Genomic DNA, 27,824 nt, shown 5'->3' with positions numbered 1-27,824 from the left:
TTTGGATCTGTAAAGGAATGTAAAAATCTGTCAAGTTTAACAAATTACAAGATTGACAACAAACATCTATTACATTCTCTAGGTCTTTATCATTGAAGTTTGACTATAGTCTCCTCTTTACGTCCTTCAATCCTCAATTGCAACTAGAGGAAATAGGGAGGAAGGAAATAGATTTCACTCTGATGTTACCAGTATTTGTGTCTGTGCCCAACATTACCCACACATTTCTGTTTCAAAGCCAAGAGAAGGGATTTGTGAAATATCGCCATGATTTCTCAACACGGACCGTATGGTCAGTTCTGGCATGCACACCACCTGATCTATTGACTTAATTCAGACTAGTGTTGTGGTGTTGGGAAGTGACATGCTCAAATTTCCATAGCAAAACTAATAAAGGATATATGCCATTCTAAGTGGGCTGTTACCAGGACCCAGATTAAATTGCATGCTCAATGGAGAACCTTTAAAGTATTCCTGTGACTAGCACATTTAAAGATGCATCTTTTAAAAGCGTGTAACTGTACCTGTTAGTGGATGTGATGCTGTTATCTGTTCAAGATCACCTGATATGTTGATATGCCTTACACAAGGGAGTGAACTGATTCATCCTCCTTGACTGAAATTAAAATTCCTCTTGCTGACTAATTCTCATGGCTGAATGTTTCTACTAACCCTCATAAGACACAGTACTCTGCTCATGGCTGTTAGGTACAATCCCCCAAGTTCTCATAATCCTTTCCTTTATTTATACTACAAACCAAGGGTAACTCACTGTTTTGGAATTACCTTCACGTCGGCAATAAATGTTATTACCATGTAGAACAAACAGTTTTAATAAAATTGTATCCAGTGAGTGGCAAGAAGGGAGTAAACATTCATGTCATGAACAAATATGGACTGTCCGCAAATGTATTGCTTCCTTATATTTACACCTGACTTATCGCCTACAGTACACTTCACCAATCAAAGGGTTCACTGATTGTCATAGATGACATATTCTAACATCTCATCAAATATGTCAGTGAACCCTTTGATTGTTGTCCTGTAGCCCAGTGGATCCCAAACTGTGGGGCGCGGCCCCTAGGGTGAACTCAGTCCGGCTTTAAACTTACTCTTGAAAGTTGTAATAGTACACGATGCAATTTCAAAATTGGGTAGTGCATCACCAGTTCCTCTTTTAATGTTAGTCATTGCATACCTTAGAGAGCTATTTATAACTTGTTAGAAATGTCCACATCAACTAGCCCATGTCAGCTAATGTTTTTTATTAAGGTTTATTTTGCAATATTCCTTTTTTTTTGTGCCCATTGTAGTAATTTATTTGTCACTCAAATATCAGATGAATACACATTAGACATGGCAAAATGTATAGAATTACAGAACATTTATTTTAAAACTGCAAAATGTTCTTTGCACCCCATGACAAAATGTGTAGAATTGCAGGAAATAAGCCTTAATTAAACTTGCAAAATTCTCTCCACCAACAAGAGGGCTGTGAACAGCTAGTGTAGTGCTTGTGGCGTGGAATGTTCCCCAATGTTGGAAGGGGGGCCCCGAGTGAAAACGTTTGGGAACCCCTGCTATAGCCTACAGTAAGTTTTGTATTCTAGCAATGTTTTATGATATTTTGAGTAATACCAAGGGATGAAACGTTTAACGAATACATTTTATTTTCAGAAGCCCTTGCTTTTCTCAATAAAGATTCTGGATTATATATTTTTTTATCTGTGGCATATTTTATTTTCTGATATCAAAATGTCTAAGGTATTCAATGAGCCTCCACTTTGTTTACTGTACTGTATACATTGGGTAGCATATACATAGGCAATGGATACTTCCTGGAGACCAGCAATTAAGACTGACCCTTTCAAACTTCAGATCAGAGTTCTGCTCTTGATATAGAGGTTAATATTTAGATAATGAATTCCTTCTTTCTGCTGGAAGGGTCAATGTATGATGTTTATAATTAATTGGACAGTCTGTTAGACTGCTGTCTTTATCTTGATCTCCTTATGTGACGTGCACCACCTCCACTGACATTCATATCTGGCAGGGTTCCTTGACTCATAAATATTTCCTTACTGTGTGGGGTTGTTTTGTAATTTAACATAGAGGAAATATGCCCTTCCTTGTTGCTTTGCTACGTAGCATCTGCATGTAAAAAAAAAAACCTGCATAGCTTTATTGCACAATGATACCTACTGTACCCGTAGTTTAGAGAAGCTTATCAGTTCTCTAGCCAACACTGATAGCTATTCCTACAAATGAAGAAAAGATAACAAACGTTTCAATAATATTGATTCAGTAAAATACCTCACATGCATATAACCCCATCACAAAACAATAACCCAGCATGATGACCACCATAAAGCATAGGCCAATCATGAAATGGTTCAATATTAGTATTTATCAATCTTATTGTTATTGTACCAGGAACCCAGGACAATATGGTCTTCCTCCATTAAAAACTGCTTAGATTAACACTAGACCTTGCAGAGTGATTAAATCAATATCAGCCAACCATTACTGAGTGATTGATTAATGTCCCACGGACCAATGTCTGACCAGATGGTAACTCATAAATATGACACAATGAGTGGCTGATGAGAAGGGGAGGATTTTTTTATAGGAAAGTAGGAGCTTCCTTCTAAAGCCAGTCTATATTTACTGAGTGTTACTACTTACCACCAGGTCAGAGCTGTGTGCCTCTAACCTACATGTATAGAGTATTAATGGTCTAAATGAACTCTGTTAGTTAGCCTGGTTAGCCATTAACTCACTGGTTGTGTGCTTCTGAATGTCTAATATTGGAATCAGACGACTTGCCAATCAAGATTGGTCACCCAAATATGTGTGATTACACTACAAATACAAAACTTCACTTTTGATAGGCTAATTATGTGACATATATGCATGGAATCTTGTGGGCTATGCTGTGACCTGAGGATTGACTTTTACTTGAATTTCTGTAGACGTGTGAAGACATTAAGTGGTAGGATCTAATTCATTATTTGTAAATAGCCATATCACCACCGATGACAAGAAGAACGTAATGAAATTGTGGAACATCGTACTTGTACAGTATCAACAACATTGTAAAGCTGAAGTACTGTTGACTATTGGCTCATAGATTTAGTGACTGAAACTCAATACCTGTTACAGCTATACATTTATGTTTGAAAACGATGGGACCCACCAGGGTCAAAGCAGTCTACTTAAAGTAATATATACTGTAGCTTCATGGAAATGAACATCCGCATAGCCAGCTAAGCAGTTTATTTAGACAAGCCAGGAGAAATGTAAGGCTAAGTTTAGTGCCCAGAAAGCATGTTCAAACAACTTCTATTGACCCATAAAACCTATAAACCTATTATAAACCTAGTAGTCACCCACTTTGAGACACATCCAAATAAAACTGAGACAAAACAACTTCTAATAGACATAGCATCATATATTCAGCTGATAATATTTTCTCAATAAACATTTCCTCATACTTGCTTTATTGCCAATTAGCTATATTGTCTTCAAAGAAACTCCCAAGTTCAACACCTGAAGATAAATAATATCTGTTAGCGGTATCTGCTAAAGATAGCTTTCTATATCATATCTACTGTATATCATCTCAGGGATCTACGGTAAATGGAATGAATGACAGTGGGACATACCGTCAATAGAATGACAGTGGAGACAATGCAGTGAATTGATGTCTGACTGGTTCCATTTTGTCAATGATTCCTTGAAGTTTACCCTCCTGTCTTGGCATAATAACATCCTCCTAGTGGCATAGGCCTACTGAACCCCGCGTATCGTCAAAACGTCTTTGTATGGGAATTACACTGATAAGCATCAGCCCATCTCTGTAGCAATGCTATTGCTTCACTTTTCAGTAACAATGTTCAGGAGTGGCCATGCCTTGGCACAGAATCACAATGTAAGGAATTTCTCATAATACTATTATTACTGTATGGGCACAATGAGTCTCATTGTTCAAAAGGCTGCATGTGAAAAAGTTTTAAAGTTTCCACTTCTTATAACCAGGGTTGGGTATGTTACGTTCTAAATCTAATCCGTTACAGTTACTAGTTACCTGTCCAAAATTGTAATCAGTAACGTAACTTTTGGATTGCAATAACTCAGTAATGTAATCTGATTACATTCTGTTACTTTTAGATTACTTTCCCCTTAAGAGGCATTAGAAGAAGGCAAAGATTTATGTTACCAATTGAACCACATATATTGCAGGATAAATCAATGTTAAAGTTTACATAGCTGGCCATATATGGATTTTACTTTATGGGTTGGTTATGTAGGCTTCTTCTAACCCATTGCTTTCTACTACATATAATACCATTAAATTATAGCTTTACATTCAAAACCAGAATCTTTCAGAATTCCAGTATTTCCAATTAATGTTATACCCTTTGATCTTCAAGAATAGGACTTGGAAATATGGAAGTATAGATTAGCCATATAGTTTTACCTCAACATGACCCCAAAACTAAGGACTTATTAGCCAGCCCTACTCTGTTGTTTATGATTTTGTTGTCATCGAGGACTGACTGGGCTCATTGATTCGAGTTAAAAAATAAATACTGCACTCATGGAATGGCATGCTTTGAGGACTACTGAAAAGTGCTATTTACATGTGAAAAATGAATGCCATATGCTGCATTTGCTATAGACCTATTGTTTACCTTTTTGTTGGTGACACTTTGATGTCTTGATAATATGCAGCTGTTTAAAGGGCAAATCCACAGATGAAACAATAACAAAATGGTCACCCTGCCTGTTTCGGTAAAAAGCTGAGGGATGGGCCTGGAGAAATGTAACCACTCTCAGATGAATAGACAGAGCTATGGATGCAAGGACTGACCATGCATGATATAAAAAATATTGTTTTAATCATGTTATGTGGCTATACAGTGTTTGTTTACATTTACAATGTTTACAAACATTGGAGTAAAACAAGCATATATTTTGGGTTCTCATGGAGTGTGACAGTTGAACTAAGCTCATGAGGCATTTGTAAATTATATTCTTCAAGAATCAATGGATATATATTATAATGTATAAGTACAATAATGGATGTAGCAACTACAGACTGCCCCTTTAAGTCTATCAAAAGTGTGAAAATTTGAGCATGTGTCCATTAGGCCTATGGATTTTTGTTTTGGTTTTTTTATCAGCATGAATTAAATTGAGCAATAAAAGCCCCACTTTTATTCAATAGGTTTGGATCCGCACTATGGAGCTGTTGCAAGTGCGCATTTTTCACTGGCTGTCCACTGGTTTCAAAAACAATGATTGATAGGCAGCTTAAACGTATTGAATTCAACCATTATTGGGTTCAAATACACATTTAGATTTGTAAACAGCCATCCACAACAACCACAATCCGTAAGGCACAATTTGCTAAATGAGAGAGCAGCAGTGTGATTCACATCAACGCACATTTTTCCCACAAACATCCTTTCTGAATTTAAAAGTAATCCTCGAAGTAATCATCTCGTTTTTCAAAACTATCTGTAATCTGATTACAATAGTTTTGCTGGTATATAACTTTGCTCATGTTATGTTGCCCTTAGCCTGAAGTTCATGCATACGAACATGTCATAATCAATAGCAACATGTGTAGAATTGCAGGAAATTAGCTTTAACGGTCGACTTTGGACATGAAAAACGGTCAAACTCCTCCACCTCCAAAACGTTCTAACAGAAATGGGGTATGCCTTCGGTGGTTCATCAATGTGTCATTCTGGTTATGCGCAGCAACCAATGTAGCTAGTTCGTTAGCTAAACTAGCCACTTGTAGCTTAGTCATTAACTCCTCCAGTATGTGTTGACGTCATTTCACAGGATTGGTTTTTGGACAGAATCTGTAGAGCACGTGTCAAACTCATTCCACAGAGGGCCGAGTGTCTGCGGGATTGTTCTCCTCCTTTGTACTTGATTGATGAATTAAGGTCACACATTATTAAGGAACTCCCCTCACCTGATTGCCTAGGTCTTTGGAAAAACCAAAAACCAGCAGGCACTAGGCCCTCCATGGAATGAGTTTGACAGCCCGGCTGTAAAGATCAGTGTTGTCGAATTGTCCCTAAACTGACTGACATTCCCCCTAATCCTATCACTAACCACCTTATCCTATCACCACTTTGGCTTCCCCAACAGGTCAAATACACACACCAGTTCCCACTTCTGTAATCACCTCACCTCCCTTTTTCGCTCCTCTGTTTCCCCATATAAGCAGCATGCTTCTCCCTGAGCACTAGCATAGTTTATGCTTGGTGATGCCATGGGGTGGCCCCGATCCTTTTCTTTGTGTGTGATATGACAAATTAAGTGCCTATTTATTATGTTGTTGGCGATAAATCAATACTATATGCAGCCATAACTTTGTCCTATGTTATATATCTTTGTATAACAATGTCCTCAGTTTGATAATGCCCCTTTTAGGTTTTAGTTGTGGCTGCCTCCTTAGTTGTAGTTATATATTACCCCGTTCCCTGTAATAGTCACCTGGCACTACTTTGTCATGTCTACACCTTTTTATGTTTTGTTACTAATATTTCCCTTTATCTCCCTTCCAGACCACTACATCCTCAACCTTGTCATTATCTTCAATTCCACTGAATTAATAAACCGGGAACAGCCCTTTGAACAGTATTCCACCATCTCAGTGTTGTAATGGAGACACCACCATGACAGCCCTAACTCAAACCACCATCTCAGTGTTTTAATGGACACCCCACCATGACAGCACTAACTCAAACCACCATCTCAGTGTTTTAGTGGAGACACCACCATGACAGCCCTAACTCAAACCACCATCTCAGTGTTTTAATGGAGACCCCACCATGACAGCCCTAACTCAAACCACCATCTCAGTGTTTTAGTGGAGACACCACCATGACAGCCCTAACTCAAACCACCATCTCAGTGTTTTAATGGACACCCCACCATGACAGCCCTAACTCAAACCACCATCTCAGTGTTTTAATGGACACCCCACCATGACAGCCCTAACTCAAACCACCATCTCAGTGTTTTAATGGACACCCCACCATGACAGCCCTAACTCAAACCACCATTTCAGTGTTTTAATGGACACCCCACCATGACAGCCCTAACTCAAACCACCATCTCAGTGTTGTAATGGAGACACCACCATGACAGCGCCAACTCAAACCAACAGTTACCACAAGATGCAGTCCTTTTACAACCACAACTCTGATCAGGTTTTACATCGGTAAGAAATGGCACTAATGTAGCCATTTAAGGGTTAAATGACTGGGTATGACGGTGATCAGTTATACAGTTCAAAGCTGCTGTTTTTGCCCAAAGGTGACCTTTTAAAATAACTGTCCAGTGTTTCCAGATTTCTACGAAATATGACTCATTGTCATATTATGACTCATTGAAATGGTTTTCCTTAAAAAAAAAAAAGGTAATTAAGTGTGTTAATGCACATTTTCTGTGTAGGAATGGTGTGGGCGTATGCCGGTCATTAAGAATGTGAATACGAGTAGAACGGTAGCCAGCTTATCCTCCTCAGGATGGTGATGTCATAGCAAGCATTGTTTTTGTTTGAGATAGAAGTTTGAGTTGATTTTTATTTATACTTCGGCCACAAATACTATGTATAGGATGAGGCAACAACATTTGAGTATGAGTTAACAATATTTACTTTTAAAAGTGATTTTCACTGGACAGTTTAAAACTGCAACGTTTTCTCTCAGCCTCATGGCAAAATGTGACAAATGGCATTGGGTTTTACAGGAAATTAGCTTTAAAACTGTTCCCAGGTAATGACTTACCCCAACCTAGTCTGTCATGGTACTGTCCATTGTGTGTTTGCTTGGCATGCATACTGTAATGTTGTGAGTTTGACTTGAGCTATAGTTTTATTTTTACATAGATATATTTCACTTTTTTTTATACAGCTTAGTCTCAGTGACAGAATCTATTTTTCAAGAGACCTGGTCAAAGGTCTTCAATATCAAGTTGTACCCTAATACATTAACATTAAAGCCATATGGGATGCAATGTCTCAATATCACAGACTGCACAAAACCATGGCCCTCACATGAGTCTTTCAGTTAGCACAATATTAATGGAATCAAACGCACCATCGTCCACCTGGCAGATCACTGTGTTCCTGGACTTGAGGGAAATGTTTACAGAGTAAAGCTCATGATGGTGACTCCTCCTATCATCACAGTGTGGTTCTATATTTACCTGATACAGCCTGTCTAGGCCTGCTTACTTTTTTTAACTCATTTGATTTCTCAGTCACTTAAAAAGTTCAAATTTGCATATCTAGACTTTTTATAGTTTTTCCTTGATGCCCGACTGTTTGGTATTTGTAAACTCATCCTGTAGCCTAATAATAGTTTCTGCTAACATATTTGAGGTAATTTTACACTCAAATATCTAAATGAGTGAAAATGAGTGAAAATCTCCCTACTGTGAATATCTTTATACTGTTAAAATGATCAACATCTTATATAAAGTAGTCAGACAAACTCTCAGCACTCACCTGAAGATGAAAGATTAGTGAACCAATTCAGCCCTTCAATTACCAGTTTTCAACAACACTTTAGCATATGTTGTCAATGACTCATCACGCGTATGAGAAATGAAGGAAGAAGACCAGCCCTTTAAGTCTTATTTTCTTCGTTGCTCTGTTATGCGCTCAGGAATGTGGAATATGGTGGACGAAGCCAATCCCTTTTCCACAGGGCAGTGCTTGACTTGGGAGCTGAGGACCAACACCTCAAATGTTCTACTGCTTGAGCTCCTGTTCCTCTTATAGAATATTAGCTCCAAAGTATTGTGGAGCTCCTGCACCTAAATATAAAAGGTACCTCCACCCAAAATGAGTACCGGCACCTATTTCAGTCCAAGTCAAGCGCTGCTGCCGGTGTTTGCAACCTTTAATGTCACACAATGTCTTTCGAGGTGACTGTGGGGAAAATAAGATATGGGGCTATCTTGTGCAATAGTACATTGAAATAGCTTTGTCTCTGTTGTTATTCCACCCTGTGTATTCTAACACAAAGAGAAAATGCTAGGTCAGAACCTTCAACATTTTTTAATAAAAACCTCTGGCAATTAAATTGATTTAGTGAGTCGTGTCATTAGATATACTTGTATTGTGGTTGTCTTTGCACAGAGGAAAGCTAGAACTTAATAAAATGGATGATTAATATATTGTATGTTTGTATGTAGCAGGGGTTTCGATTTTGCTTTGTGTGGCTATCTCTGGCAGTCGATAAGTAAGCCTGTCTGTTATTGAATAAGATTAGTCGTTTCTCTTCATTACAAATAGGAAACTAACTTCATGGGAAATGGGTAGAAACTTTAATAGAAAAGAGAGAGGGGGAAATAAATATGTTCTTCATTATGGTTGCCTCAGTTTGTTGGTGGGTGTTAAAAAGTGAATGACAACCCATAACAAATGCAAGCTGTCTTGTAAGATCTTGTTATTAATCATAAGTGATTCATCACCATGTCATGCCAAGTTTGGTGGAAAAATCAGGAAGTGATGGGTAGAAAATGAGCTGACAGTGAGTTGGCAAAAATAAATAGTCTCTTTTGTGTTAAGCTTTTCTGACAATGGAGTATGTCCTAGAATAGGCATTCACCAGTATAAATAGGGTTCATCACCAGCATAAATAGGGTTCACCTGCCTGTTTCATGGTTTAAGTGATGTTTTTATATTATTTTATTCTTATGAAGATCAAGTGTGCAGCATTGACACTGAACTGTCATACAATTCTACACCAGTAGATGGTGCAACATTTTCAACATAATTTACTCAATGTAGAATTAACCATTTTGTGGGTCTCCAGCATGAATTTAACACAATCTGCAACAATTTAAAGTAATCCAACTTTCCACTGTGCCGCAAACGGTGCCATGCGCATTGCCCATGTATTATACCGTTAAGTGTGTATCGCTCTCTCTCCCTCTCCTCTTTTGATATGCTTGTCCACATCCCTCCCTCTGCCCCTCTTCTCGCTCTCTCTTCACAGACACACAAGCAAATAAAAGAAAGACCAATGATGTACCATTTTCTTCCAGTGTGTGAAACATTTTTTTTATAATAATTGGGCTACCTGAATAAATAAAAGTGAATAAAAAAATAAAATACTGTAGTTGATGACTTTATTGATTTTCACTGTACATGTTCAGTAAAGGGAAACATATGGAGTTACAGATTTGTTACAGGGACATGTATTAACACTTTATATAGACAGACATCTGTCCTTTAAAAAAAAGAATGGTTATGGTGAGGCATTAACGAGCATGATACCAATACAATCTCCTCTTCTATCGAGTTTGGTAAGCTGATTCCCAATAAAAATGTACTAAGACACAGAATGCAATCAACACTGTCCAAAGCACCAGAGAACGGATTTAAAGACAATACGATTCACTTCACTCTATTTCTCTGCTGGCATTATTTATCGAACGGGTAATTGAACACAACAAACCGGTTTAAATCTTTCTAGGATAATGATAATCACTCGCATGCGATATATCCACGGTTTATTTCCACGTCAAAGCAGGGACTCCTGGCTATGAAGGTGGTCATTAAATAAAGTGCTCCAGAGAAAACAAACTCCCATATCACTGCTGCCCCTTGGAAATCCATGAAAGGCCAAATACAATCAACTCTGCACAGCTACGATTCATTGACCGTTTTTAACAATACCCACTGACACTAGGCCATCTGTCTTGGTAAAAGAGCCTCTATGTCTCTGCAGTGAGCGATACAGGTTCAGTTGCCTAATTAGTGTTGGCTAGCGTATGAGTGGCTTCTGTTCACTGTTTTCAGAGACACACCAGCTTCATGCTCAAAATACAATGAAACAGATAAGCAACAGTAAATACTGGAGTAAAGAGAATGAGATTGAAGTGGGTGATTGGTAAACAAGAGGTGTGTGTGTGTGCGCGCACCTACATGCCTGTGTGTATTTGTGACATATATAAGAATGTGTGTGAGTTTGAGAAAGAGATTTGGGAAACCAATTACTCAAAGTGCTAAGTGAGTGAGAAGCGGCAGGCGGCGGATGAGGCGGCTCAACACAGCTTATGTTTGGCACGGTCAATAGCCCGCATCAGTGCAATGCAGCAAGCAGATCCTTCCGAGACCTCGAGACAACAAACTTACAGCCACCCCCAGAGAGAAAGATGGAACCTGCAGAACTGTGGCTAAAACTGTTCTAAGAAAAGCATTATGTAGCCTGTTTTCTACCAATATTTTCAGGCGACAGTGGCACAGTTCAAAACACAGTAGTGGTTGTAAGGTGGTGCTTCAGCACTGAGATAAAACAATCAATACATGGGGACAATAGACTTGCATTTTGTTGCAACTACATTCATATTAATATGTTACATTCAACATTTGCTTTGAGTAAACCACTCCCTCCCAGCAAACATTCTCTGCCTCCAATAAAGCATATACTATTATTATGTGAGGTCAGGTGCTAAAATAAAAAAACATCTATTGCTTAAAGAGGAATTTTGTTCCATATCTTCCAAAAATGTCAATCAATTTCTGTCTTTCTCCCCAGAGTATGGTGGCTGCTCAAAGTGTTCTACTTCACAAAAGGATCCTATCAAATTATGTCAAGCCTTTTGTTACAGCATACAGATACAAGTATGAAAATAACCCCTTTGAGTATTGTGCACTGAATTTTCCCATTGAGAATAGGTTAGTTAAAGCAGTCAATGAGTAACATCATTGTATAACCACAGTATTACAGAACTCCAGAGAGGACATATGAATAAAACATTTTTTTATCTCGTTATGTCGAGATCAAGACATATTTATAGCATAACAAAAGTTGTTTTGTCGAGATCAGAAGATAATCAAAAGTACAACTTATCACCCATTAATTTCTTCAGATGCACGATAACCACTTCATCAAGGAGCCCTGTGGCTGTGTTGATCGCAAAGTGGGGCATTTAAGCCCGGAACGATGCCTGACAGGCGACACAGTCTCCCAGGGTCTCCGCCGCCCCCAAGACCACATTAAATCACATGCAAGGAACAACACAGCTAACTTGGCTAGCCTTGTGAGCTTTCTAGCTAGCAAGCTAGCTTGTTATCTATGCTGGTGGTTAGCTTGCATAACTGATATGTGTATAAATTACAAGGGACACTTCATTTTTTTGTGAATAATATTTACATTTGCAGTGGGTGAGCTGCATTCCTCACAGGCTGATCAGATTAAATTTCAGCCTCAGAGGCTGATAAATCAGGATGCTGCCCTGTAGGTTATTTCATTGGTAAATCTCCTTGCAGGCAGATTAGCTGTCAGCGCTGTATAGGCTGATGCATATAATCCAAAGTGAGTGAGCTCTATTTTTGGCAAGTTGATCAGATTCATTAGAAGCCGTAGAGGCTCATAAATTAGGGTGCTGCCTTGTAGGCTGTTTCATATGTAAGGCTCCTTGCAGACAGCCTACAAGTCAGCATCCTGATTTATCAGCCTCTGAGGCTGCTACTGAATCGAATCAGCCTGCCAGGAATAGAGCACACCCAGTCTTGATCATATACATAATGCACTAACTGCTAATCTGCCTGCAAGGAGCATTACCTATGAAACAACCTACAAGGTGGAATCCTGATTTATCAGCCTCTGAGACTGCTATTGAATCTGATCATGGTCTGAGGACAAAATGTAATCTTGTTAGCCTGTTAGGAATTGTGCTCACCCACTCTGTAAATTGTAATATTATCCATAAAACATGAAGTGCCCCTTACAATTATACACATATCAGTTATGCAAGCTAACAACCAGCATATATAACAAGCTATCTAGCTAGCTAGTAAGACCACCTAGCTAACTAGCTAGCTAGCTTGCGCACTCACAAGACTAGCCAAGTTAGCTGCCTTGTTGCTTGCATGCGATTGTCTGTGGTCAGGCTGGCCTCAGAGACAGGCCAGCCTGTCAGGCATCGTTCAAGGCTCAAATGCCCCATGAAGGATTAGATGCCCCAAGACCTCTTAGTTCAAGGTAAGGGACATTTAGCTAGCTAACATTCTAATTTATAAACTGACAATGAGTGATATGTTAGCATGAAATGTACCATCGCTTAGTGTAGCAATCAATCAAAACATATGCTCTACCGCCTCAGCTATACTGTCAATCTATCATCAATGCGTCTACTCCTATTTATAGAGTTAGTCTCGTGATCTCGACAAAACGTTATGTCGTGATCATGAGATAAATAAGTTGTTATCTCGACATAACAAGGATTTATTTTATTTTATTCATATGTCCTCTCTGGACTTCTGTACAGTATAAAACCTTGAACCGTCAAGAATAACTTTCATAGGCAGCAATGGTGGAAATCAGCATTTGCGGAGCAATAAAATACTTAACACACGGTACTCATATAATCACAAGCTTTTTCTCATATTTAGCAAACTACAAAATGCATCTAACTCTACATGTCATCTACTCAATTCTAATTTGGCCTCACCTGCCACTGAATGATGTTTACTGTACTTACGTTTATTGAAAATGAAGTATAATATGAATGTCTGATACTATCCAATAAAATTATGCAAAAACGACCTTTACTGCAGAGGACTTGCCGAGACACAGTGATGTTCGAGGATGAGCTCATGCTCTTCTACCTACTTCCTGTCAAAAAGATGACTTCTTGTCAAAATTATGACACTTCCTCCCAGCATCAAAGTAAGGCTTGGCCACCTGATTCAAGTCAACACAATTGAGCAGTTTTGCTTTCACAGCAAATTGTGCTTAGGGGGTATGTCCCAGAATTGTTAAGGCTTTTTTTTGTCAATACCAGACATTTTCTAAATACTAGCCTATACTTATGACATTCAACAGGATGTTTAGATGTTAGAGCAGTATTCAAGCTTCAAATATTCACAAAGTAGCACAATCATGTTTGAAAATAAGTTGAGAAACCATAAAGAGAAATTGGCCTGGTATTGTATTTAACACAACTCATGAGATGTCATCTCCTGGGTGGACAGGCAAGGTTCGCAAAGCATATCTTGTGGTTTGAATCTGTATTTAAAATTCAGAATAAGACACGATAATATAGTTTGTCTTTCCATAAAACCCATATTGATGTTAATGTATTAATTAAGTTTAAATGTTATGTATTTTAAGTTTGCTTTAGGTCTTTTTTTGTTTAAACAGTATATTAGTTAGTATGGTAGGCCCATATATTATTTAAAAATAAATGGCTTGGTTTATTTTCAGGCATTTTCTGAACAACGTAAATGAAATAAAAAAACACTTTTTCTGAAAACAGTCTCTGCGGGCAACACTGATCGCATTACCCGACCATTAATATCAATGCTCTGCGAACCTCACCTGGGTATGGTGGCCCCTCCTCTCCTGTCTGTCAGAGAGAGGGCCTTAGAGGCTAAGGGGTTAGCTTTAGCATTTGCAATGGTTACAGGAGCCAGAGGGTGGCTGCAGCAAGAAGGAGGGAGGGCCCCAGGGTGGAGGCCAGGGAGGCAGGCAGAGGCCCACTGTTGATCACCAGCCTGTAGGAGACCACCTCCACCTTGTAGCCGTTCTCCGTGGCCATGCAGCGGAACACCCCCTGCTTAAGGGGCAGGCCAGGGGTGGGTCCCAGCACACAGGAGTCTCCAATGATGAAGCAGGGGTAGTTCTGGATACAGTTGTCCTTCTCCCAGCGGTAGGTGGCGTGAAAGGAGTGCACGGGGCAGGGGAGGTTGACGGGGCCGTCCGAGTCAATCACCACCTGTTTGGGGTTTGTCCTATGGGTCTTCAGTGCTGTGGGGGTTCAGAGGGCACAGCCTGGTTAACATTGATCTCACCCAAATGAAATACTTATGGGCTGCCTAGACTAGAGAGTAGCCTATGGTTTCATACCTATGGATTGTTTACGTATCTACGGTTACAATCATAGGTGAGTTCAAAATGGGAATGGCAGGACAGGATTGGCAGGGCTACTTCATTATGTGAGAAATGTGTGGGTGAGAGGCCACACTCATAAACTCAGCAAAAAAAGAAACGTCCCTTTTTCAGGACCCTGTCTTTCAAAGATAATTCGTAAAAATCCAAATAACTTCACAGATCTTAATTGTAAAGGGTTTAAACACTGTTTCCCATGCTTGTTTAATTAACCATAAACAATTAATGAACATGCGCTTGTGGAACGGTCATTAAGACACTAACAGCTTACAGATGGTAGGCAATTAAGGTCACAGTTATGATAACTTAGGACACTAAAAAGGCCTTTCTACTGACTCTGAAAAACACAAAAGAAAGATGCCCAGGGTCCCTGCTCATCTGTGTGAACGTGCCTTAGGCATGCTGCAAGGAGGCATGAGAACTGCAGATGTGGCCAGGGCAATAAATTGCAATGTCCGTACTGTGAGATGCCTAAGACAGCGCTGCAGGGAGACAGGACGGACAGCTGATCGTCCTCGCAGTGGCAGACCACGTGTAACAACACCTGCACAGGATCGGTACATCCGAACATCACACCTGCGGGCAGGTACAGGATGGCAACAACAACTGCCCGAGTTACACCAGGAACGCACAATCCCTCCATCAGTGCTCAGACTGTCCGCAATAGGCTGAGAGAGGCTGGATTGAGGCTTGTAGGCCTGTTGTAAGGCAGGTCCTCACCAGACATCACCGGCAACAGCGTCACCTATGGGCACAAACCCACCGTCGCTGGACCAGAGAGGACTGGCAAAAAGTGCTCTTCACTGACAAGTCGCGGTTTTGTCTCACCAGGGGTGATGGTCAGATTCGTGTTTATCGTCGAAGGAATGAGCGTTACCCCGAGGCCTGTACTCTGGAGCGGGATTGATTTGGAGGTGGAGGGTCCGTCATGGTCTGGGGCGGTGTGTCACAGCATCATTGGACTGGGCTTGTTGTCATTGCAGGCAACCTTAACGCTGTGCGTTACAGGGAAGACATCCTCCTCCCTCATGTGGTACCCTTCCTGCAGGCTCATCCTGACATGACCCTCCAGCATGACAATGCCACCAGCCATACTGCTCGTTCTGTGCGTGATTTCCTGCAAGACAGGAATGTCAGTGTCCTGCCATGGCCAGCGAAGAGCCCGGATCTCAATCCCATTAAGCACGTCTGGGACCTGTTGGATCGGAGGGTGAGGGCTAGGGCCATTCCCCCCAGAAATGTCCGGGAACTTGCAGGTGACTTGGTGGAAGAGTGTGGTAACATCTCACAGCAAGAACTGGCAAATCTGGTGCAGTCCATGAGGAGGAGATGCACTGCAGTACTTAATGCAGCTAGTTGCCACACCAGATACTGACTGTGACTTTTGATTTTGACCCCCCCCCCCCCCCCCCCCTTTGTTCAGGGACACATTATTCAATTTCTGTTAGTCACATGTCTGTGGAACTTGTTCAGTTTATGTCTCAGTTGTTGAGTCTTTTTATGTTCATAGAAATATTTACACATGTTAAGTTTGCTGAAAATAAACGCAGTTGACAGCGAGAGGACGTTTCTTTTTTTGCTGAGTTTATTGATGAAAAAATATACAAGTTATTGTAAATGATAAGTTTGCTCTCAGTTAGTAGGACAATTGTGACTCAAAGCCCAGTAAACCTAAAACCAGACTAATGTGTACAAATTAGAGGTCGACCGATTATAATTTTTCAACGCCGATACCGAAACCGATTATTGGAGCGAGTGACGTTTGAAACACTATTAGCGCACACATCGCTAACTAGCTAGCCATTTCACATCGGTTACACCAGCCTCATCTCGGGAGTTGATAGACTTGAAGTCATAAACAGCACAATGCTTGAAGCATTGCGAAGAGCTGCTGGCAAACGCACGAAAGTGCTGTTTGAATGAATGCTTACGAGCCTGCTGGTGCCTACCATCGCTCAGTCAGACTGCGCTATCAAATCATAGACTTAATTATAACATAATAACACACAGAAATACGAGCCTTTGGTCATTAAAATGGTCGAATCCGGAAACTATCATTTCGAAAACAAAACGTTTATTCTTTCAGTGAAATACGGAACCGTTCCGTATTTTATCTAACGGATGGCATCCCTAAGTCTAAATATTGCTGTTACATTGTACAACCTTCAATGTTATGTCATAATTAATTACGACCTTTGTTAGGAATAAATGGACTTCACACAGTTCGCAATGAGCCAGGCGGCCCAAACTGCTGCATATACCCTAACTGCTTGCACGGAACGCAAGAGAAGTGACACAATTTCCCTAGTTATAAGAAATTCATGTTAGCAGGCAATATTAACTAAATATGCAGGTTAAAAATATATACTTGTGTATTGATTTGAAGAAAGGCATTGATGTTTATGGTTAGGTACATTGGTGCAACGACAGTGCTTTTTTCGCAAATGCGCTTGTTAAATCATCACCCGTTTGTCGAAGTAGGCTGTGATTCAATGAGAAATTAACAGGCACCGCATCGATTACATGCAACGCAGGACACGCTAGATAAACTAGTAATATCATGAACCATGTGTAGTTAACTAGTGATTATGTTAAGATTGATTGTTTTTTATAAGATAAGTTTAATGCTAGCTAGCAACTTACCTTGGCTTCTTGCTGCCCTCGCGTAACAGGTAGTCAGCCTGCCACGCAGACTCCTCGTGGAGTGCAATGTAAGGCAGGTGGTTAGAGCGTTGGACTAGTAACCGGAAGGTTGCAAAAACGAATCCCCGAGCTGACAAGGTAAAAATCTGTTGTTCTGCCCCTGAACAAGGCAGTTAACCCACCATTCCTAGGCCGACATTGAAAATAAGAATGTGTTCTTAACTGACTTGCCTAGTTAAATAAAGGTGTATAAAAAAAAAACATTTAAATTAAAAAAATCGGTGTCCAAAAATACCGATTACCGATTGTTATGAAAACTTGAAATCGGCCCTAATTAATCGGCCATTCCGATTAATCGGTCGACCTCTAGTAGAAACCGACACAGAGATGCATTAAATAGTGTTCTGTTTTATTCTGTGGCCTGATACTTACTTTCTCTGGAAAATATCTGCTAAAATAACAGATTAAAATATAATATCTTTATATATGGTATTGCATCACCTTTCATCCTCCACTCCCTAGGATTAAATCTCTGTGTTCCAGGAATGGAAGAAAGGAAACAGTGAACGGATACATGACAGCTGCACTGAGACTGCGACCAAGAGAAGTAATGGAAAAAAGAGCTTGATAACAAAGACAGTACATATCCCATCAGCGGGGAGAATTTGTTTGGATTATTAGAGGTTAATATGGCTGAAGCTATTGGGCTTTGAAGTGAGGGCAAACTTTGATATTAAACCGCCCAATGGGTTTGAGCCTCCGCTCAATTATATGATATCATCTTCTGAGTTAAGCTCTGGAAAAAAGTTCCTTATTTCAGTTAATGAAGATACAGAGAGTCAGAGAGGAGGCGGAGTGGCACTCACCAGCAGCTTCACCACAGATAGAGGCATTGGAGTGGTCCAGACTCTGAGTGAGTGCCCTTCAGTATGAAACAAATTATTGAAGGAACATCAAATTAGCATGTACCATTTTGAACGATCAACCATTTTATGTAAATGAAACAATTATCATAAAACCTAGAATAGTAGTTGGAACCTCGACACTCCTCTGTGAGAAATGATATGTTATGGCTGGTATTGACTGTCATTTTCTGGTACACTGCATGTTTTCCATAGGTATCTGAACTGTATTCCAGGAGTGACATCATCACATCTCATACCCAGTGCTGATGTTGTATCCAGCTGGGATGGGTGTGCACCTCCTCCTGGCTGCATCCCAACCACAATAGGGATCCCGAGACAGAATGCACTCCCGGCAACTGTCTCCATAGCGACCGCAGTCAGCCAATGGTATGCGCTGAACCTCCATTGCCGTGCCCACATAAAGGTGGCCCTGGGGGAGAAGGCAGGGAGCAATACATGAGAGACAGGAAGAGACATACAGTGGCTATCACTAGAAGGGCATTGTTTAAAAGAATTGGACTGCAGCTACATCGTAAACAAATGAATCTACGGATATTAGTGCTAGCTGCTAAGGAGTGTTCGCTGATGGTCTCACAGTACCTTCTTAGAGTCGATGGCCATGCTTAGAACAGGACCCTCGTTGTGGAAGAGGGAGTACTGGGATATGATAAAGGCATCCTCGATAGTGTGCAGAACCTTGAGCACTTTCCCCTGTTCTATCACCAGAAAGAGAGAGAGAACATTATCAGAGGAGAGAGAGACACCAAGGTCGAGCCCTGTATCCCGGAAACCCAGTGGATATTTTTGATTGAATACGGCCCCAGGTTTATAATAGCACATGCTGCCTTTTTCCTCTACTGGTCATTTCATCAGTGGCTGACTTACGGAGAGGAGCAGGCCTGTCCTACAGCTTGTCCTCTCTTATCTCCTCCCCAGATTGAGAGGCTATTACTTCCCACAGAAGACTTAACTGCTCTAATTTCTTATTAGGCCACCTCAGAGACCCATGGCTCTGTTCACAGCTCTATCACTACTTTCCCTGTGGTAGCGACTGACTTCTTTATCATCTGATTAGGCTGTAGCTACTTTTTTTTAATTCAGTCAATTTATCTGGGATTCTTGCCAAAAAATGCAGTCTTATAATAAGCCCCAACTCATGCCTGCGTTGAGCAAACAACTTTTTTATTTACTTTGTCAAGGAGACTACGTCTTCTAAAAGATAACTTTTAAATAGGTTACACCAAACACACACACACACACACACACACACACACACACACACACACACACACACACACACACACACACACACCTGTTCCCAGGTACAGCACAGTATAGTGCTCGTCGTTGACTGCCAGCACCATGGCAGCGACAGTGTGTGTGAAGTGATCGTCGGTGGGCAGGTTCAGCGGAGCACCCCCGACCGGACGAATCACGTCCTCGATCTCCGGGTGGTCCCTGATCACCCCCAGGGACTTAGGGTTGTGGGCTGCCGTGGAGTTCTTGAAGGCACACTGGGACAAGAAGTGATGTAATGACAGTGATGTAATCAGGAAGGGAGACAGACTTAGGCTGTGGCTTTGTCTTGCACAATCATTTCACAACCAGTGTCTGTCATCTGCAACTGTTTAAAAATAGAAACACAAGTCTTCCACTTCCTCAAAATTGACGGACTCACATGCATGAGCATATGCAATTGGCCTTCGCAAAATGACTTTGATTGGCACTACGAAACATTCATTAAAATAAAGTTAATTTAACTGATTCAGTGGGTGTCTTACTGTGCCAGGGCGATGTCCAATCAGAGGACTGCTGTAGCCCTTCAGTTTGGACGTGGCGAAGGCCTGGTCAATGTCCTCGATGGAGTAAGCACATATCACTGTCGTGTCCCTGGTCAACCAAACAATACAACACTTGAAAGCCTTCCTTCCTTCTTCTTACTTTATTCAAACTTAACGTGAATCAGAATGTTGTTAGCAACTCAATCACAGACTGATAGCGGAGTAGAATCATATTACTATGACTCCCTAAAAGGACTTAAAAGATTTAAGGCTGCTCAAATATGCTAATAAAAGCACTCAAGCTCAAAAGTAATTGGCCGCCTCCACAGAGCAGAGCCCACTTCTGATTCAGAGTGGTTGGGTTAAATGCGGTAGACACAATTCAGTTGAATGCATTCAGTTGTACAACTGACTAGGTATCCCCCTTTCCCTTTCCCTTTCAAATACAATCATGTATTTTCCTCACTGAAACGTGTTGCTGCTCGCAGGTTTTCATTGCTGTACATGTCTATCCAGCTCCTGTGCCCCATTTGGATGTGCTGTGCATAATCCTCCTTTCCTCTGATTATGTTGTTTGTGCAGCTCATTCCTCTCCTGCATTTTAAGCATGACACAGTCTTAAGCAGCCATATGGGTTGAAGGGTGTTGAAGGTGTAAGGTGTCTACTCACCAGGCGTTGGCAAACAGGCCGTACATGACCCCGGTCCTCTTCTCCTGGGCCACTTCAGACAGCACAAAGGCCTGTCTGATGTTGTTGTACTGCTGGGGGGTGCTACCCACACCACATATCACCCTGGCCTTCAGGAAGGTGGTCCACGAGTCCGCCAGCAGGTTTTTTATACCCCCCTCGTCCACCTGGAGACGGACACACAGTATACATCAGTACACCATAACATTAAAGCTGGAATCCTTAGCGGTGAAACTGCCAGGTTCATTTGCGATATTACAAACATCAAAGATGTTACTTCAAACAACAAACCCAGTTTTTTTCCCCCTCTGACATCATTGCACATGTGATAGAACATCAGAGTATGTACTACGTTTTCTTTTTACCACGAGGCTGGATGCTCATCTCCTCTGTTTAAAAAAACAAAACTGTTTATCCTTTCGCGGAGCTCAGCTTTAATACGCAACAACGTTGTAATACAGCTGACATAAGGTGATGTTGTTATGGTTACCATGCAGATTCGGCCGATGCGCGACCTGTAGGGCTCCTCGTCCACCATGGCCGTCTTGTTGATCTCACTGAAGAAGAAGTAGATCTCCTCCTTGTGTTTCTGAGAGGCTGGCATTACTGCTGCTCCACCAAACTGGGGGCCTGTAGCAGGAGAGAGAAAGGACTTCCACCAGTGCTTGAAGTGGACTGAAATAGATGCCGGTACTCATTTCTGGTGCCGTTGCTCTTTATATTTAGCTGCTGGTAATACTCAACCAGGCAATAAAACATTTGAGGCCAGTGAGCACCAGGCCAACTCAGTCACTGGTTGTAACTATTTGGGTCCTTTTCAAACTCCTAATGCATTTCATTCTAGCAGGGCCATCTAGTGTTCATAGTGATTACATTTCTGCATGCAGCATGTTACAGTTACAAGATAGAAGATAATATAGAGTTGCTATTTCCATGCTCATCCACTCCAGTGCCTCATGCAGCTCTCCTACACCAATATAGTCCCATGTTGCTCTCATCCCACTCACTCTGCAGCCACTTGGTCTCAGTCTTCAGGAGCTTCTGAGTGCCGTAGGTCCGGCGGATAGAGCCAGGGTGACGCCCCACTGCCGAGAGAGCAGAGTATAGATTCCCATCTGAGAGCGAGAGGGGGGGGGGGGGGGTAAAGATAAAGAGAGAGACAAAGAGGAGAGAGAGACAAACAAACAGAAGGTTGAGGGGAGAGATAAAAAAGAAATCAACAGAAGACAGCTGACTGCATCAACCAACATCCTCCCATAACCGTATTACAATTACCCCACTTAGGGCACTGTCTCCATAGCAATAAGGGAGGTAATTTGGAATCATGACATTAATGGTTCGATGAGAACTGAACATTATCAGAATGCTGCACCACTCTAGCAAATGGCTCGTTGGTTCATCACTCCAGTCCAGCCTGGTCTGCGATATCACAGAACCTGCTATACAAAGTAACCTTGCCATGATTTCGATAATACTGTGAGTTACAGCTTCGCTACATGTCGTGAACCATCTGCAGTACTATGGTACCATTTTAAACAGAAGCCAATGTTGAGGATTGGTCTGTATACTTATGAACATAATGGCTGGATGGAGCTCTCCACCAAAAAGCTGATACTTATCCTATCCTTTCAGATCCACAGAGAGGAGTTAACAAGGATGTAGAAATAGGGGTGAGGGATGGGTTTGGTATTGTGCCAATAGCAGAGTTTCTATGGATGTTTGGCTGGAGTGTCTGTCTGTCCTCGCATCGTACCTGCGGACAGACTGACGGACCTCTGGGAGGGGTAGGGAGGGGAGATGTCAGAGGCTGGTGCCATCTGTCCATTGGTGGGGGCGTCAGTCAGCACAGTGTCATTTACCTATGGAGAGGAAATGACATCACAACCTCACAACCCATATCCTGAATGCTCTTACCTCCTTGTATACAGTACAAATAGAGATATTAGTTAAAGTTTTTTATTGAACACTACTACCAACTTTTATAAAAGTGATACAGGAGTTAAGTGAGATGAAAGTGTGACCGTTGTGAGAACACTAAACACACATGTTGAAGACAATAGCTATTCTATTCATCGTCATGTCATCTTACCAGCAGCCAGCATTTGGGGGTTCCTGCATTTGTCCCGCATACCACAAAAGTGTCATTGACTTTCTGGATGACTGTGATGAAATTGTCGCACTCCAACTGTAGGAGAGAGAGAGAGAGAGAGAGAGAGAGAGAGAGAGAGAGAGAGAGAGAGAGAGAGAGAGAGAGAGAGAGAGAGAGAATATTGGAACTGATCCATTTTCCCTAATTTGGCAGATAGCTCTGCAGTACTGAGGGAATGCATTGTCTGCATAACTTCATATGCATTGCATCACTTATTCATAAAGTACAGTAGCTGGACTGTTATCTCAAGAGAAACTTCCAGATGGAGTTTGCCTGAATACCAAATACAACATTGTACCATTCCCCTGTCCCAACCTTTAACCTTTGGGACAGTTTCTACTGGGGATGATATGTGTCTGTTTAATTCATATTCGTACAGTAGCAACAAACTTCGTACAGTAGCAGCAAACCTTATTGAAAATGATGATGATAGTGATGACAACGATTGATGATGAGGATGATGATGATGTTGATGGTGACCACCTACCTTTGGTGGGTCTGATTTGGCGATGCAAGCTGCCTTTGCGTTTTCATCAGTTACCACAGGGATCTGTAATAATATAAGATACATTCCAGTATGTCATACAATTTATCCATAACTTGTATGCAAATATTAGGCCTTTTCAAATATGCAAACAACTGCAATCAAACTCAGTGCTGATTGAAAATGACAAAAGTCAGGTCCTGTGCCATAAACTAACAAAGGGAGGATTACTTTACTGTCTCTAGTATTGATCAACGAAGCGTAACTATAGGGCACAGACAATCAGAATAGTCACAAAAGACAAATGATGGGCTATCTTCTGCTCATGTTCGTCTAGTCAACATTGACATTATTAGCTCAGTGTATTATCTTTATTGTATGTTGACCTCATAAGTCCACACTATTTAATCACTTCCTTCCGATTGGACAGAGATGAGAGCTGCTCTATAAATGTATGCGTGACCCATCTCATGCGACGGAGGCTGTTGAACTAGGTCGACAGCTGCTGCCTCCTCTTTAAGCCAGTCTCCTGTGCCTTTACTGGGTTACTGTGTCACCACCACCGAGTATCTCTGTTCATCTCGTTGGTTACCAGCAACTCACCTGCTGGTCGCGGACCCCCCTGTCAGTGAACGTCAGCATGTAGATCACTGTCTGGCCCCCCACGTACAGCACGTTGGTGCCCTCCTGGTGGTACACTGACATGTAGTTCTCCGGTTTGGAGAAGTGATACCTGGCCGGTTCTGTGGGCCATATCAAAGTAGATTAGGAGGTGTTGTTAAAATGTCCTTATATGATATACCAATAGATCCGTGTCGTTGGGGGTTTCAAGTTGAGTCAATTAAACATGTAATTGCCCATTATTTTCAGTTCATTAATTTGATTTAACAATAATGTATTAATTGAGCTCTGTGGTGTGGTCATGTAATGGTAAAAAAAAAAAAAAGAAGCCACCAGTCTACCTTTTGGCCCAAGTAATTTTAGTTGTACATGATATGAGGCTAAAGCTGTACAGTTCGAGAGAGAAAAAGAGTCTGTACTGAAATTGAACTGGTTGCCATGGTTAAGGACAATTTACCCTCGGTACTCCTATTCCTACAGGCACATGCAAATCCGACACTAGTGTGTCTACCAATTCAGTGGCAGACTGACGTTCTCGACGCTTCAGGAAAGTAGACAACTTGTTCCTCAATTGGCCGACAAAAGAGCGGCAAATGGCGCTGTCCACGGTGCTGAACTAGGCTTCGGTCACCAGTCATTTAAACCTCTACGGCGAGAAGACCGTAATGCATTCATCGATTTTATATTTCTGTTTTGACATGTCTTTGTCTCTATCGGGTACACTAGGACTGAATGTCGTTAATATGACATCCCTTTATAGGGTTGGTAGGCCTATTGTATAACATACGTTTGATTGATATGTCAAACAGATAGGCCATGTTGTTGTCTGTATTTGGCTGCTGAACGGCCAAGAGAAATACAGTCATTTACACCTGTGATGACTATAGCATCGGTGCATCTTAACTTGATAGCCCTGTTTATATTGATTGTGAATATATCAGACCACTGTACAAGGTGTGAGGGCGTGAGTTCGAAAATATAATTGTTAGTTTGCTGCGCGGAATTTCCATAAATATTAATTGGGCTGTGTGTGTGTGTGTGTGTGTGTGTGTGTGTGTGTGTGTGTGTGTGTGTGTGTGTGTGTGTGTGTGTGTGTGTGTGTGTGTGTGTGTGTGTGTGTGTGTGTGTGTGCGTGTTTACCCGCGCTTGTGTTCGCGTGTGTTAATGAGGTTCTGGAGCTCATGCTACTGCTCTATCCTCAACAAGCCTTAGCTACTGCAGTACCATCAACGCGTCAGCTCGTGCACCTGCATTGCAGTTCTGCAGCGCGACCAAAGTATTCACCATAATGCTGGGTTTTAACTGTAATGTAGTGGTTTTGTAATACGTTCACTGACATTGTGTCTTTGAGTAAACGTAATGATATTACATTCAGAGCTCCTGAGCACTCTGTTCAATTAGCACGTATCATTTAGCCTTATATTCTGTCTTGAAGAGGGAATGAGGTGCAGAGGAGAAGAAATATCCGGACATTGTTCACAAATAACAGCTGTCTGATTGGTAAACAACACCAGGACAGCGTTTCCATGACAACTGACAAACGTCTACCCACTGCCCTAGGTTGAACCTCACACATTAGTTATCAGTGACCGAAACGCAAAAACGTACAAAACCTTCAAAACACTTAAAGGTCCAATGCAGCCGAATGTACCGCCTGGTGATTTCACCAGGCAGGCTAAAATTCCATCCCACCAAAACGGGCAGAAATTTCAGGCGGCCTTTTTAAAAAGGTCTAACACTAAAGGGGCATTATCAACCTTTTTACAATTTCACAGTATTATTCCAACATCATATTGTGGAAATATATGTTAAACACAGGAAAAACACGTTTGACTGCACTGGGCCTTTAACATACAGCCTCTGCATTGGCATGCTGAGGTGCGCTCTGAATTCAAGATTAGATGTCTTCGTAGGAGTGGGTCACTATTTTATATGACAGGCTACCCGAATAATCAACACCTAAATAGTAATAATAGGCTATCTTAATTAAGCTAGTTTCTTGTAAAACACAATTGGTTCTGAATAATTCTACCGTTCCCGCTGCCATAAACCTGTTCCAAACAACACTTCTATTCCCTTACATTTCATTACAATGGAATAGGCCAATGGGCCTAAATTAGCCCACATGAAGCTTAATATCATCTAATACACAGTGCTTAATTTCTCCCATTTAATCTAATACGCAGTGTTTACTTTCTTCCATGTAATCTAATACAAATTGCTTATTTCATTTAATTTAGTTGAGAACTGGGACACATAAATAATTTGACAAATCGGCTATTCAAATTATACAATTATACCAAGTCCAAAGTGTTTTCTCTCTCATCACATTATTTGCGTTTCTCTGAGATCCGTTCTCATTGGCACAATGCCAAACATTCTGTCAATTTAATATAGCCTAGTATCATTATAAGGCTACATTTCTATGTTGTTGGTATAGCTTGTTTTGAGGAACATTTTACATGATTGTCTACCTTGAATCATGCATGACGTCATGCATGTATAAACGCGCGATGAGGAGTGATCCACTACTTGTATTTTCAAGTAGACTACAGTCTAGTGTTCATTGTTAATCTAACTATTTCCATTGAGGAAAAACAAGGTCCTCGCATATAGCCTAATACACAGACAGGGCGTATCTGACCACCCTAAACGCAAATAGCTAAATTAGCACATACCTTTTACAATGAATTTCAGTCGAGGTGACTTTTCGGCGAAAACCATGGAAAAAACGGTCGCCAGTATTATATAATTCATCATTCCACGTCTTCAATGTGCCCGATTTCCAAGGATTTAATAATCGAATGAGTTCTTACTTTATTATTTCCACAATAGGCAATCAATCGGCTTTCGTATTGGTATAATGTATTGATCTATGCGACTGACTATTGGCCTCAATCATGCAACCAGTGCAGGTCTGTCTTGCCGACAGTCCACTGAAGAATCGGGGTATCAGGCTCCACCTCAAAAACAAAAAGAACGGTGGGTGTGAGGAATGGGGCGCGAAAAAGAAATGTAGTCTTTCGTGATGTATGGAAGCGCACCATGGTCACTTTCAGAGTAAATCCACCATAAACGCGTAATTTGATACCTGTTGCTCTTTATGCTCGCTGCAGTGTGTTGAAGGACTAATCCTGTTCAATCACGTACATGTACAATATGCCCCTGTAATGTGCAGGCTATGTTTTCTTACGTTCTGAGACCTAACGTGAGCAACTGGAAAACATGTTCTAGCCTGAATATGTTTTTCTTTGCTAAACACAGCCATTTTGTTTTAATCGGGCAGTAGTGTTAACACATTTTAGGTCCACATCAAGAAGCCAATAATGGTAGAGATGGGTTATTGTAATATTTCCCAATCAATACCTGTCAATAGTCACTTGTACGCCCAGAAAGCGATGAATCATCAAAGCAGTTCTGCAGTGTGTGCATCCAAGGAGGGTTAATTGACTTGAATGTCAGAAGATGCATCAATGCCCATGGCAGGAAAAATGGTTTAATAGGTGGTCTCATCTTAATGGTGGTGTCAGTGTCTGCAACGGTGGCTACCATCTGAGACACTAAAGAAGAGCGTTCACAGCCACACAGGAGTAATAGATATTTAGACACTTTTA

At 41.1% G+C, this 27,824-nt stretch overlaps 1 protein-coding gene across 1 annotated transcript; it reads right to left on the bottom strand.

Moving 5' to 3' along the window:
- Positions 1–10,153: 10,153 nt before the first annotated feature.
- LOC106580807 (semaphorin-7A) lies at positions 10,154–27,246 on the bottom strand. The gene is made up of 14 exons (XM_045702970.2): positions 26,889–27,246; positions 24,193–24,332; positions 23,593–23,655; positions 23,046–23,141; positions 22,710–22,815; positions 21,964–22,071; positions 21,447–21,586; positions 20,939–21,123; positions 20,269–20,377; positions 19,800–20,001; positions 19,088–19,203; positions 18,745–18,917; positions 18,449–18,504; positions 10,154–14,798 (listed from the first exon to the last, which is right to left on the bottom strand). The coding sequence occupies exons 1-14, from the start codon at positions 26,968–26,970 to the stop codon at positions 14,452–14,454; spliced, it is 1,923 nt and encodes a 640-aa protein (XP_045558926.2). The 5' UTR covers positions 26,971–27,246; the 3' UTR covers positions 10,154–14,451.
- Positions 27,247–27,824: the final 578 nt, after the last annotated feature.

This window comes from Salmo salar, chromosome 02 (assembly GCF_965601325.2).
Source record: "Salmo salar chromosome 02, fSalSal1, whole genome shotgun sequence".
Taxonomy (NCBI): domain Eukaryota; kingdom Metazoa; phylum Chordata; class Actinopteri; order Salmoniformes; family Salmonidae; genus Salmo; species Salmo salar.
The sequence above is the reverse complement of the archived record's forward strand: the minus strand, read 5'-3'. Positions and strand labels throughout refer to the sequence as shown.

Coding starts and splice junctions, on each gene's coding strand:
- LOC106580807 (XM_045702970.2), bottom strand. CDS start 26,970: ATGATGAATTATATAATACTGGCGACCGTTTTTTCCATGGTTTTCGCC. Junction 23,656..24,192: donor GGGGGGTCCGCGACCAGCAG/GTGAGTTGCTGG, acceptor ATATTATTACAG/ATCCCTGTGGTAACTGATGA. Junction 22,816..23,045: donor CCCCCAAATGCTGGCTGCTG/GTAAGATGACAT, acceptor TCCTCTCCATAG/GTAAATGACACTGTGCTGAC.